General features: G+C 48.9%; 1 protein-coding gene across 2 annotated transcripts in view; it reads left to right on the forward strand.

Moving 5' to 3' along the window:
* PTGIS (prostaglandin I2 synthase) overlaps positions 1-14,309 on the forward strand; it is a 44,380-nt gene that overhangs the window by 22,960 nt on the left and 7,111 nt on the right. For both annotated transcript variants that reach the window (XM_032604820.1, XM_032604821.1), the window contains exons 6-9: positions 4,517-4,698; positions 11,219-11,387; positions 12,371-12,552; positions 13,987-14,138. In XM_032604820.1, coding sequence (XP_032460711.1) covers positions 4,517-4,698; positions 11,219-11,387; positions 12,371-12,552; positions 13,987-14,138 — 685 coding nt within the window. The remainder of the gene's footprint in view (positions 1-4,516; positions 4,699-11,218; positions 11,388-12,370; positions 12,553-13,986; positions 14,139-14,309) is intronic.

Raw genomic sequence — 14,309 nt, forward strand, 5'->3', positions numbered from 1 at the left:
GTTTAATAATATAGCTAATGTTTATTAGGCCTGTGCTAGGCATCCCTCTTTGGACTTTATATGTTAATGCATTCAATCCCTGTATAACCCTATGTGATGAGTACTCTTACCTCAATTTATAGGTAAGAAAACTGAGGTGTTCAGAGGTGAGGTGCCTTGTTCAAGGTCAGGCACTCTGCTCCAGAGTTGGGGCTGTTAACTTGGCTCCCCAGCCTCTTGTGGAAAAAAAAATCAAATATTACAGAAAAGGCAAATTCTCTTTTGACCACACTCCCTCTACATCTATCACCAAGGTAACCATTGTTATCAGTTTGGTGTTATCCTGCTAGAACAGTGCTATCCTGTAGAAATAGAATGCCAGTCATTTATGTAATTTTAAATTTTCTAGTAGATGCATTAAAAAAAAAGGAAGAGGTGAAATCAATTTTATAAAATATAAATCAATTTTATAAAATATAAAAAATATTATATTTTTTCTTTAACCCAGTATATCTAAGATATTAGCATTTCAGCATGTAATTAGTATAAAAATTCTTGCGATATTTTACATTTTGTTTCTCATGCAAGACTTGAAATCTGGGGTGTACTTTTTACTCATAGCACGTCTCAGTTCCAGGCGGCCACATTTCACGTACTCAGTAAGCACATGTGGCTTGTGGCTTCCTTCCTGGACAGAGCAGTTCTAGACCCTTCTCCACGTGGTAAAATACAGTACAAGCCCCAATTATACTCTGATCTAAATGCACAGCAAACCCTGGTTTTCCCAGTGGGAAAGTTTTTTTGTTTTGTCTTGCTTTGTTTTTTTGGTCAACCTAAACATGGAAATAATTAGGACTGGAAATGAAATAACGTCTCCTTATTTATTTATTTAGGTACGCGGGCCTCTCACTGTTGTGGTCTCTCCCGTTGCGGAGCACAGGCTCCGGACGCGCAGGCCCAGCGGCCATGTCTCACGGGCCCAGCCGCTCCGCGGCATGTGGGATCTTTCCAGACCGGGGCACGAACCCGTGTCCCCTGCATCGGCAGGCGGACTCCCAACCACTGCGCCACCAGGGAAGCCCCGATGTCTCCTTATTGATTTTGTTGAACATCCCTCGTTAAGCTCACATGTCATATAAACTAACCGTTTAGAAATGTTGCTTTCTTCCCATGCTCACATTTCAGGAATTGGCTTATTCAGACTCCACCTTTGACACCTGCGTCTTCCCCATCAGCGGGATCCCAGGTGGAGTCACCAAACTCAGTTTTTCAGAACCCCTCTTCTTCACTCCCGATCATCTGTTTGAAATACAGAATGAGCTTTTTGAATCTGTAAGTCTATGAATCTGTGATCTTTCGCTGGAAATGTTTTACAGGGATGGGGGTGGTGCCAGATTTTGAACATGTTTCACGTGGTTCAAACATTGAAAATATGAAATAGTAACAGTGAAAAGTCTCCCCTCCCTTTTTGTCATCCCTCCTTCCACCCAATTCCCACTCTCCACAATTGGCTGCTTTTATTAGTTTCTCGTGGATCCTTCCAGAGTTCCTGTACACAAATACAAGCAAATGTGCTATATTCTTGTTTTTCTCTTTTGCCCACAAGTGCATAGTAAACACACTGATGTAGACACTTTGCCTTTTTCTAACAATGTAGAGTAGCAATAGCTAACTCTTGTGTAAGATTTCGTGTATCCTGCACCGTTCTAAGAGCTCTCCAAATGTTAAGCAGATTTGATCAAATTACTGCTATATTTTTTTTTACTTGTTTTTTTGCCAATCCAATTTTTTATTATACACCACCATCTTTGGCTTATTTGCCAAATGACATTCACATATCTTCCTGTTTTCTTAGTGGTGGTAAAATATATATAACATAAAATTTACCATTTAAACCATTTTAAGTATAAAATTCAATAAATAAACTTCACAGTGTTGTGTAGCCATACCATTATGTATTTCCAGAAGTTTTTCATCATACCAGAAGATCTGTATCCATTAAATAATAACTCCCCATCTCTCCCTCCCTCCACCCCTATTAACCTGTATCCTACTCTCTGTCTCTATGAATTTGCCTATTCTGAGTACCTCGTATAAGTGGAATCATGCAATATTTCTCTTTTTGTGTCTGCCTTATTTCACTTAGTATAACCTTCTCAGGATTCATCCATGCTGTAGCATGCATCAGAATGTCCTTCTTTATAAGGCTGGATAATATTCCATTGTATGCCTATGCCACCTCTTGTCTACCTATTCATCTGTTGATGGACACGGGTTATTTCAACCTTTTGACTATTGTAAATAATGCTGCTATGAACGTGGGTGTATACAAGTATCTGTATTATGGGCAAATATTTTCTCCCATTCTGTCGGTTGTCTTTGCATACTGCATTGCTTTTGAAAGTCATCCTTAAAAGCCATATTTACAGTGACATTCAAGACCTGCACCTGTGCTGTCAGACCTTAAAAAATGCCAGTCATTTCTAAATCTGCGTTAAATTTCCCCTCCATTTTTTTTTTTTTTTTTTTTTTTTGCGGTACGCGGGCCTCTCACTGTTGTGGCCTCTCCCGTTGCGGAGCACAGGCTCCGGACGCGCAGGCTCAGCGGCCATGGCTCACGGGTCCAGCCGCTCCGCGGCATGTGGGATCTTCCCGGACCGGGGCACGAACCCGCGTCCCCTGCATCGGCAGGCGGACTCTCAACCACTGCGCCACCAGGGAAGCCCTCCCCTCCTTTTTTAAACATTTTAATTTAATTTTATTTTGATTCTTCTCTCTCTTTTTTAATTTATTTATTTATTTGTTTTTGGCTGCATTGGGTCTTCGTTGCTGCGCGTGGGCTTTCTCTAGTTGCGGCGAGCAGGGGCTACTCTTCGTTGCGGTATGCGGGCTTCTCATTGCGGTGGCTCCCCTTGTTGCGGAGCACAGGCTCTAGGCACGTGGGCTCAGTAGTTGTGGCTCACGGGCTCTAGAGCGCAGGCTCAGTGGCCATGGCTCACGGGCTTAGTTGCTCCGCAGCATGTGGGATCTTCCCAGACCAGCACTCAAACCCGTGTCCCTTGCATTGGCAGGCGGATTCTTAACCACTGCACCACCAGGGAAGCCCTTTACCTCCTTTTGTTATCAATCTCATCAGATCGGTCCTGTAAGTAAGCATCTAGAACCAGCGTCAACTGAGGTGGTTTCAGCACCTCCTGCACCCTGCACCCACCTGTTTAAAATCTCCGTGTGCCTGGGCCGCACCCCCAGAGATTCTGATGAGATTGGTGGGGGTGGGGTGGGGACCTGAGCAGCTAGAGATTGAAACCTGCCTGGTGATGCTCCAGTACCTGAAAATTTGGGAAAGAGGGAAATCATGTATTTCAGATAACAATTGGCCTCACTGGTTTAAATTGAGAAGTATGTCACCTGAAAGTGTCTAGAGGTTGAAGAAAAGCATAGGGAGCATATTATTTGAAAACGTTAACTAATGCGCTCGAATAAGTGTCGCCCATGTTTTACATCCTGTAACGTGCAGCCTGGTTTAGAGCCACTGGGTGGATGGACCTTCCTGAAAACACTGCTTTGTGGCTCAGAAAAGTCAACGAGAGAGTTTCTAGTACTTTGGAATTTTGTAGCAATCCAAGTGACTCCCCCTTTTCCAAGGAGTGATTTTGGAACAACCAAATCTTATATTTGCACATATATATATGTCAGTACAGCATCATCTTGTAGCATTAATACAATAAATAAATAAGCATCTGACTTTATTCCTTCAATGGTCTGCCCGTGTGGGCCCAGTGAGGGCTGGACATAAAGAACTTCCTCATTGGTTTTCACTGCTTCACGGTTTTCCAGAATGTAAACACGCCATCGTTTATTTAATGGTGTTTTCGAACTGGTGATCCGTGAGCCAGTTTAACTTGAGATGCTTTTGTGGCCTGTGCGGTGATTAAAAATTTCTTACTGAGATGCTAACTTTAAAACACATGAGAAGGTTCCCCATGAACATCTGGATTTCAGTTTCTTCTAGAAACCCAGGCTCCCTGGCTGGGCTGGGCTGGTCGGTGGAGCTGAGTGGAGCCACCCGACCCTCCCGTTGGGCCCCTTCCTGTCCCTCCTCCCTCATTCACTTTACCTGCCTTTCCTGCAGGTAGTTGAGTTTGAGACCCCAGACCAACCTGTCCCCTCTTGGCGGTCAGTTCGGTTGTTACCCCTGAGTGACGCTGTGCTGAGTGTGCTCTCAGGGTCTCCCCACCCACGTGGGCTGGTGTCCCTCTGGGGTCAGACCCCAGGAAGGCAGAATGTGGCTCCCCGTTTCCGGCCCCTCCCCCTGCTGTGCCGAGAAGCCCATTCATTTAGCAAATGTTGATTGAGTGCCTCCTCTGGGCCAGGCCAGCATTTAAGGGCTGGGTCCCTGTCGCCTCTTTCCCACAGGAACTCCCCATCCCCTGGGGTGACACCTGGAAGACCCTTGGCCTAATGGGAGGTCAGGGCTGGGTGACCCTGGGCTGGAGGTGGATCTGTAACCCTCATCCTCTGTGCTCCGTCCCTGCAGGGGATAAGGACCAGGTGTGCAGGGTCAAAGGCCACCTGTGGAAGCTGTTGTCCCCAGCCAGGCTGGCCACTCGGGCCCACCGGAGTAAATGGCTGGAGAGTTACCTGCTGCACCTGGAGGAGATGGGCGTGTCGGAGGAGATGCAGGCGCGGGCTCTGGTGCTGCAGCTCTGGGCCACACAGGTGGGTGTGTGCAGGTGTGGACGTGAGGCTGTGCACGAGTGCTTGTGTGTTGTATGTGCACTCGTGTGTGTGTGTGCCACCAGGCACACTTAGGCACACGCCTGCGAGCACATATGCATGTGCCTGCACGGGCGCTCACATCTGGGTGCAGGTAGGTGTACAGAGTGCGCCACTGTGAGTATGGCTGTGGGTCGGTGCACACACACCCAGCTGTCTGCCCCAGTTCCCTGACTCTCTTAACTGTCACAGTCTCATGACCAGGATCATTCATTCGATATATATGTTTTTAATTTGGAAAAACATCAGACTTACAGAGGAGCTGTATGAATAGTCTAATGAACTCATATATACTTCACTTTGATTCCCCAGTTTTAAACATTGGACCACATTTGCTTTCTCTCTGTCTCCTACTGTGCGTATCTTATTGAACCATTTGCAAATTAGTTGCAGACATCATGATTCTTGGCCCCTAATTACTTCAGCGTGCCTCTCCCAGGAGGAAGAATATTCCCTTACATCATCATTTGATCAGCACAGTGATCAAATTCAGGACAGTTAACCCAGACAGAGGATCATTATCTAATATACGGTCCACATTCCAATTTTGCCCGTTGTCTTAATAATACTCTTTATGGCTCATCTTGGTCCAGCATCCAGCTCAGGATCACACACTGCATTTAGTCATTCTGCCTTTTTAGTTTTCTTTGATACGGAACAGTTTTGGTGCCTTTAGTTGTTTTTCACGACCTTGAGATTATTGAAGTATGCAGGCCAGTTATCTTGAAGACTCATTTAAAAGTTCCACTGAGTACTTACCACGGACCTCAAAGACCCTGCTCTGTGTTGCTTTTGTTTCAGCCAGGGGCAGGGGTGGGGCAGACATCAGGGAAAGAGATATAGGGTGATTTTAGATGCTGATATGCAGGATATAAAACAGGGTCATGACTAGATAGGTCCTGGGGGTCTGCTCTGGCCAGGGTGGCCTCTCTGAGGAGGAGATGACTGAGCTGAACCCTGGATGATAAGAAAGATCTAGATTTGGGGACTTGGGGGAAGATGTGGGGATAGAGTATTCCAGGAAGGGGAGGTGGTGGCCATGGAGATGAGGAAGAAGTGGATAGATTCTGGAAACCAAGGGAAGACAGGGCCAGTGAAGCTGCTGAAGGACTAGATATTGGAGTGAGAGAAAGCAGGGCTGAGGGAGCTGCATCTCCAGGCCTGGCTGCTGCCCTCGCCCCAGCCCTGAGCCCCCTCCTTCTTTGGGCCCCATCTCGGCAGTGACAGTTACACAGGCTGACATTTCTGGGTAATTCCTCTCCCATTGACTTACGACTTATTTTTAGTTTTTTCCCAGAGCCATTAACTGTCCTTGCAGGCAGAGGCTGGGAAGGGTTGGGGGCTGGGTTTAATCAGCAGTTGGGGCCCCATTAGTGTCTAATAACATATTTATGGGCAGTGACTTGGGACTCCAAACTGTCCCCATAATCCCCTATGGAAATTGACCTCTGTCAGCAGAACTGGATGCTGGCCTAGGGGCTTGAGTGGCAGCAAGCCCGGCAAACAGCCTTTGGCGGGACCAGGAGAACTGGGCAAGAGTTGGGGTCAGGGTGTCCTCTGAGATTGCGGCAGGGAGGTAGCAGGTGCCAGACCATGCAGGACCCTGTAGGCCATGGGGAGCACTTTTGGCTCTTCCTCAGAAATGGAAACCCTTTAAAGGCTGTGAGCAGAGGAGTGACATGGCCTGCCTTCTGCTTTAGAGGGGTCATTCTGGCTGCATTGCTGAGAATAGACTGTAGTGGGGGGAGTGGAGGCAAGGAGACCAGGGAGGAGGCCACAGCAATATCCAGGCAAGAGAGGATGGTTCTGGACCAGAGGGCAGAAGGGAGAGGGATTGGCTTCTGGACATATTTCCAGGTAGAGTCAACAGGCTTTGCTCTTGGATGGGATATTAGGAGAAGATGTCAACCAGGATGACTCCAGGCTTGGGCGTGAGTAGCAGGAAGGCTGAAGTTGAGGAAGATGGTGGAAGGAGTGACTTTTGGGGGAGAAAGTCGGGGGTTTGTTTGGGGCATGTTCAGTTCTAGGTGGAGAGCGGGCAGGTAGGAGCGCCTGGAGAAAAGAAGAGTCTGGGGTCCAGGGTTAAGGTCTAGGCTGGACATGTTGGGGGGTTGACAGCGCAGAGATGGTTGTTCAAGGGTGGATGGAGAAGGGGGCCAAGCCCTGGGCCTCTCCAGCGTGGGGGTCGGAAAGATGAGGAGAGCCAGCAAGGGAGACGAGGAGCCACCAGGGAGGAGAGCTCGGAGGGAGCGCCACCCAGAGGCCGGCTGCAGAAAGTGTTCCAAGGGGTTGAGAAATGGTAGCTGGGATTGCTGTCGTCAGATCTGAGTGAGGAGTAATCATTTCAAAAGATACTGTTGAGCGCTTACCCTGTGCCAGTCACCCGACTGAGCACTTTACAAACATCATCTCACAGGATCCTTGAAAAGCCTCCGTGAGTCCAGAGCCCCAGACCCGGGGTCTAGGCTGATGGAGGGGTCAGGGGGTCTCCAGCATCCAGGGGCTAGAGGAGGGCCTGGTGGGCTGAGATCCAAGGTCCAGGCAGGGGAAGAGGCTGGCTCCTAGGGGACGTGGGCCGGGTTGGGGTGGGCTGAGTGGGCGGAGGGAGGAGAGCTCCCAGAGGCCTGCCCCTGCGGGCCCATCATGGTCCGGGCTGCTCTCCCAGCTCTGAGCTGTCAGGCAATGGGCGGCTCTGCTGACCACGGTAGTGCTGGGACTGACACCGCTAACTGTCGCGGCCCCATCAGTCAAGTTTCATTCTTCTCTTCCTTCTCCACGTCTGCCTTGGCTCAGCTGCCATGGCTGCAGGAACTCCTGGGTGGTCCTGAGTGGGGGGAGGCGGACTGTGGGAGCTGCACGGGCACGGGGTTTACAGATGCTCAGCTGCTCAGTGGAGATGATCGCAATCGTGATCATGGAGGCACCGCAACGTGAGGATGAAAAGCAAAAGCAGTGTTTCGAGTGAGACAGACTCGGGTGGAATCCCAGCTCTGCCACTGACTAGTTGTGTGACCTTGAATAGATCACTTCACTTTTCTGGGCTTCAATTTCACCATCCAAAAGGAGGAGGTAATAAGAATAATAGCTGTGCACAGAATTGGGTTTTTCCCCTTCAGTAGTTTCATTTTGAGATAATTTTAGGTTATAAAAGAGTTGCAAAGACAGTACAGAGAGTTCCCAAATACCCTTCGCCCAGCTCCCCCCAGTGTTAACCTCTTACAGAACCACCGTGCATGTGGGAAAACTAGAAATCAGCGTTGGTACATTACTATTAATTGAAAGTCCATACTTTATCCAGACTTTCCCAGTTTTTCCACTACTGTCCCTTTTCTCTTCCAGGATCCAATCCAGGATCTACTTTGCACTTAGAGTATTCTTTTATTCCCTTAGAAAAAAATTTTAATCACAGAAAAATGAAAATAAATGTAATCTGTGATCTCCCACCCCTCACCTCTGTGTTCTCTCACGCCTCAGATGGGCTTTCCCAGGTGGTGGCAGCAAAGGCCACCAGCAGCTCTTGGAAACTTGGCAGTCCCCATGGAGGAGGGATTCTTTCTCCCATGAATTCCAGCACAAACCCCAAGTCTGATACCCACTGGCCCAGCCCAGGTCACCTGTCCCCTCTGAGTCCGTCACTGACTGAGTGGCCCAGGCTGGGGTCACGTGGTCACACCTGAGGTCTGGAGGGGGTAGTTTCGCCCCAGACAATCCACGGGACTTCACATGAAGTGGAGGTAGTTCTCCGAAGGAAAATGGGCTGCTGTTACCCAAAGGCAGGGGAGTGGTGCGGGGCAGGCAGGGCTGCAGGTGTCCCCACTCCAGTTGACTGACAGTGCGGAGAGGAGGCCACAAGGTGGCGCACGTGAGCCGCTGAGCACCGGGTCTGGCTCACAGTGCGCGCCCCCTGGAGGTCAGATACCGTCGTTCACAGAAAAGGTAGAACAGAGCACAGGCGCTGCTGGGTGGTGGACTTTTGCTGCAGTGGGAGGGAGGGAGATTAGACAGAAGTGTCCTCGTAAACGGAGGCAAGGTCCTGTGGGAGAACACTCAGCTTCCAGGGTAGTGGACTAAAGATCTCATGGCTGTGTGATCATACACACATGCAGGCTCACACATCGGTGCAGCTGGGCGGAAAGCAGTCTTCGTCACCTCCCTAACTTGCCACAGCTTCTTCCTGAAAGCAAAGTTAACCGAGCAGCCTTGTTTCCCACTCCTGCTTTGTAATTAATGAGTGGTGGCCCCCATCTGATCATCTGGGCAGGTAAAATGGCCTTGGCACTGAGTTAACCCAAAGCTGAATTATTTATTTATCACCTGCATTCCCCTGGCTGTTTAAGTGATGGACAGCAAGTGACCTTGCTTGTTTCAGCTGGACCTGAGGCTCTGGAGGAAATCTCAGAGAGAGTCCAAGGCCTCCATCGGTTCTCGAACCCGAGGGAGGGGCTGGTGGGAGAGGGAGACCACTTCTGAACACCTACCGTGTGCTCAGCCTGTGGGAGTCACTCGTATTCCTTGTGGCCGCCCCAGGAGTGGGCACGTATTTATTCCCATTTTACCAAGAGGGAGGTTCTGAAACCCAGAGAGGGGAGTGGCTTGTCCAGGGTCATAGGAAGTGGGCAGCTGGGATTTGAACCCAACTCTGCCTGGTCCTGGTCCTGGGCTGTGCCAGCCCACCTCCAAGGTTGCCTTGGAGGTCCCCAGCCCAAAGGAACATAGATGTTTATTTGACAAATACCATTGAGCCCCCCACAATATGCTGGGCAGTGGGGAGGGACTAGGGCATGCTTAGTTTTCCTTTTCAGTAAGAAGGTGTGATAACGGTGCCTGCTTGATAGGAAGATTGAATGAGGGCACCTGGCACCTCTAAATTCACGGCAGCTAAAGAGAAAGAAAATCTGTTTTACCATCATTGATGCTTTGTGCATTTATTTTCTGCCTCTCTCCCCTCCCAGCTTCTGTCCCAGAGGAAACCTCAGTTGCCAGGTTCTTGAATCTCCTTCTAGAGATGGTGTGTGCTTCTTCATATATATCCCTCTTTAAATGTACACACAAATGGTAGCACGATGAGGCCCCGTCCCGCATCTTTTGCTTCAGTGCGTCTTGGCTACTGTCCCATATCAGCACGCACAAAGTCAGCTCCTTTTTAGCAACTTCCGGTGTCATCAGCCTATGGATGGATCATCATTTATCACACTGATCTCCTATTGAGGTTGCTTCCAATCTTTTCCTGTTACATCAGCACCGTGAGAAATATCCTTGTGCAAATGTCCTTTCGTCCATGTGCAATAGTGTCTGTAATTGAATTTCTGGGTAAACATGATATTTGATGACTCCTTAATATCCCATTATTAAGATTGGATAAGATAGTCATTTATGGTAGACAAAAATCTTCCTCCAAATCGAGGTTAATTGGTATTCCAACCATATCTAGAGTTCATTTAAGGATACCCCATCATATCTTAGCCACATGCCGAATACCGGAGTATTAAAATATTGAGCCAAGGCTGAAGCCTTGGGGCAAGAAATTTTATCCGTTTTACTAATTATTTACCTATTGGGAAGTTTTACATAATTTTTGTTCAAGAAACGAATAGCTTTCACAGTCATCACTGATTACTGCTGCTTTGCTATATATGCACACAATACTCAAATATTTGAAAGCAAACATTCAGATTTTGTACCAGTTTCTTATTATTGCATAACAACCAACCACAAAAACTCGGTGGCATACCTTGATGAGCGTTTATTTAACTCACCTGTCTGTGGGTCTGCTGGGAGTCAGCTGGTCTAAACCAGGCTCGGCTGGACAGCTCAGCTCTGCTCCGGGTGTTTCTCATCTTCCTCTTTAGCTCAGCTCTGCTCCGGGTGTTTCTCAGCTTCCTCTTGGGACCAGCCAGCTAGCCGGGCAAGTAGAAACCCACAAGGTCTCTTAAGGCCCAGACTTAGCACTGCTGTTCTGTCAATTCTGCCTCGTTCTATTGGCCTAAGCAGGTCACATGGCTCAGCCCAAATCCAAGGGGCTGAGGAAATACGCTCTGCCCCTTTAACGTGAGGAAGTGCAGAGTCACACGGTAAGAAGCACGCATGCAGGGAAGGTTGGGGAATTGGGGCTAAGGATGCATCCATCCTCAGATGTTAACAGTAATCTTAACTGATATACTTTGTACTGACATTTTCGCTGATTAGCTACGGAGGTTTCCTGTGTGACCTCAGATCAATGATTTTGCTCAAGGTCAGGGATGCCAAGAGTGGCCTTGAAGCAGGCATTGGGCTAGGCCAAAGCCACCACAGCATATTTGGGCCATGTCCTGAGGCCGAAGATAGACATGGGTCCTCAGGAGTGGGAACCCAGGCCTCCCGGCCCCAGTGCCTCGGCCCAGGCTGTGTCCGTGGCACAGACTGGTGAGCTCCCAGCCCAGCTTTGCGCTCTTGATGCTGTAACGGGGGCGCCTTCTCGTTTCAGGGGAACATGGGTCCTGCCGCCTTCTGGGTCCTGCTCTTCCTTCTCAGGACCCCCGAGGCCCTGGCTGCTGTCCGCGGAGAGCTTGAGCCTATGCTCTTGCAAGTAGAGCAGCCCATTTCGCAGATGACCGCCCTTCCACAGAAGGTTTTGGACAGCATGCCTGTGCTCGGTGAGACAGTCAGACCCTCCAAGACAGCCCCAAAGGCCAGGGCATCATGGGCCCCCAAGCCCGCCCTCCCCGTCATGGGTTCCCAGCGTCCAGGGTCCATCGGTGTCCTCTGACCTAGGGTCCCCCTGGGCCTCCTGTCTTCATAGACCTGGCATCTCCATGCCCTGGTCTCCACTACCCATGTTTCATGGTCTCAGTGGGAGATTTTTTGTTGCAAGTGGCAAAACACCTAACTTAAATGGGCTGAAGCAGAAAAGGGACTTCATGTGGGGCAGGTAACTGAAAAGTCTAGAGGGACTGGCTTCAGGCACAGGTAGATCCAGGTGCTTTAGCAATGCCATCAGGTCTTTGTCCATCCTCAGCCTCATTTTCCACTGGGTTGACTCCAGTCTCAGGCTGGCAAGATGGCTGCCAGTGGCTCTGGGCTGATGTGTTCCCGGCTCTGGGAGGGTGTGCTTCTCTGCAATGTTCCCACCCAGAGCCCCAGGAATGTGTCTCTTTGGCTCTCTTTGGGTCGTGTGCCCATCTGGAGCCAATCATGGGTGCTCTGATTAGCCAATCACAGCCCAATCCCAGGTGTTGGGAGTGAAATCAACAGCCCAACCCCCTGAGAGTGGGGGAGGGGATGGTCCCCAGAAGAAAGCAGGGAACTGTTTCCAGAAAGGGAATGTATGCTAGACAGGCAGACACAACCAATATGGATGGCCCTGCTCTTTCCCTAGCCTCCTCTGGTATCTCCCTGGAAGATACCTTCCCTCACAGCTTCTTTTAGGGTCAGACCCAAACCTTCATGTCCAAAGTCTCTGAAGACTGCAGCAATCACATGTCATCACTTGGCCATTTTGGGTCTTGCTTTGTGATGGTGGGCAAGTCATGCACCCTCTCTGAGCCTTCCCACCTGCCTCTGTAAAATGAGAGCTGGGGGTGGCATTCGAGTCGGGAAGAGGACAGTGCTGAACCCCCCTTTTATCTGCCCTGTGCAGACAGCGTGCTGAGTGAGAGCCTCAGGCTCACCGCTGCACCCTTCATCACCCGCGAGGTCGTGGTGGACATGGCCTTGCCCATGGCAGATGGGCGGGAATTCACCCTGCGATGTGGCGACCGCCTCCTCCTCTTCCCCTTCCTGAGTCCCCAGAAGGACCCGGAGATCTACACAGACCCAGAGGTAAAAGGCATACCAGGGGCTGTTGGGGAAGATGAGTGGCTTCAGGATCTGTCCTATCTGAGTGGCAGCTAATTCTGCTCTTTGTTTGCTGTGGAACCTTGCCCCGATCACTTCATCTCTCTGTATCTCTGTTTCCTCACCTGTGAAATGGATCTCAGAATAGCACCTGCCTCACAGGGTTGTCAGGAAGATTAAATGTGATCATGTAACCAAGATCTTCATAGCACCTGGCACACACTAAGCGCCTTGCAGGGGACAGCTGAGCAATTTTCCCTGTTTTCAGAATGTTATAATGTCAGCTTCCCAGCACTTTTACCTCTCCCTGGAATTTGAGATGGGGCAAACTTTTACAATTTCTAACAGATTTGGATGTTTACTGTGTGCCAGGTTCTGTGCTGTGCATCCATACATCCATCCAACCATCCATCCATACATCCATCCATGCATCCATCCATGCATCCAACCATCCATCCATCCATGCATCCATCCATCCACCCAACATCCATCCATCCATCTATCCATCCATGCATCCATCCATCCATCACCTCACTCTTCCACCTGTCTATCCACTGGTCCATTCACCTATCCTTCCACCCATCCTTCATTTAGCACCTACTCTGTACAACAAAGCCCTATGCTCAGACACAATCTTCACATTACCACTCTACAATGTAACCAAAGGAAATTGGCATTCTCTTTTTTAAAAATAATTTTAATTTCTTTTATTTTAAATTGCAAAAGTAATATATACTTATAAGATAGAAATATAGACATATATATTTAAAAGTAAAAATTTGTCTTCATTCCACTTCCTCTCCAGTTCCACAGGGTTCTCTAACAGTGGTTGGGAGTGTGTCCTTTAGATAATATTTATGCCTTTACAGACATATACACAACACACTCACACACATATGAATAGGCAGGTGTGTAGTATAGGATCACACAATACATGTTATTCCAACACTTTCTTTTTTCATTCAACAACCAGTCCTTTTGTTATTTTTTTAAATTAATTAATTTATTTGTTTTTATTTTTGGCACAGGCTCTAGGCGTGAGGGCTTCAGTAGTTGTGGCGCGCAGGCTCAGTAGCTGTGGCGCACGGGCTTAGTTGGTCCACGGCATGTGGGATCTTCCTGGAGCAGGATTCGAACCCATGTTCCCTGCATTGGCAGGCAGATTCTTAACCACTGTGCCACTAGGGAAGCCCTCAACAACCAGTCTTAAAAGTTCTTTCCATGTCAGCACCCACAGACCAAGCTCGACATTATAAAGAGCTGCCATAATTTTTAACCAATCCCCTATCAGTTGGGCTTTACATTATTTCCAGTTTTTCTCTCTTATAAACAAGACTGTGATGAACATCCTCATACATTTTTCTTTGTCCATGCCTATTTTTGGGGTGGCATCAGAAAGGGACCTTCTTCCTATTTCAGGTATTTAAATACAACCGATTCCTGAACCCTGATGGATCAGAGAAGAAAGACTTTTACAAGGATGGGAAGCGACTGAAGAATTACAGCATGCCATGGGGAGCAGGGCACAACCAGTGCCTGGGGAGGGGTTATGCCATCAGCAGCATCAAACAGTGAGTACCGGGCACGGGGAGCCGAGTGCCTCATAAATTCTCCTCCCTGGGCCCCAAGAGCCTTGGCCCTCGGATCACAAACAGATTGGACCAGGGGTTATGACATCCGCCTGTCCTTCTGTCCAGCTGGGTAACCTTCTGTGCCTCTGTTTCCTCAACTGTAAAATAGGA

This window comes from Phocoena sinus, chromosome 15, assembly GCF_008692025.1.
Source record: "Phocoena sinus isolate mPhoSin1 chromosome 15, mPhoSin1.pri, whole genome shotgun sequence".
Lineage (NCBI taxonomy): Eukaryota > Metazoa > Chordata > Mammalia > Artiodactyla > Phocoenidae > Phocoena > Phocoena sinus.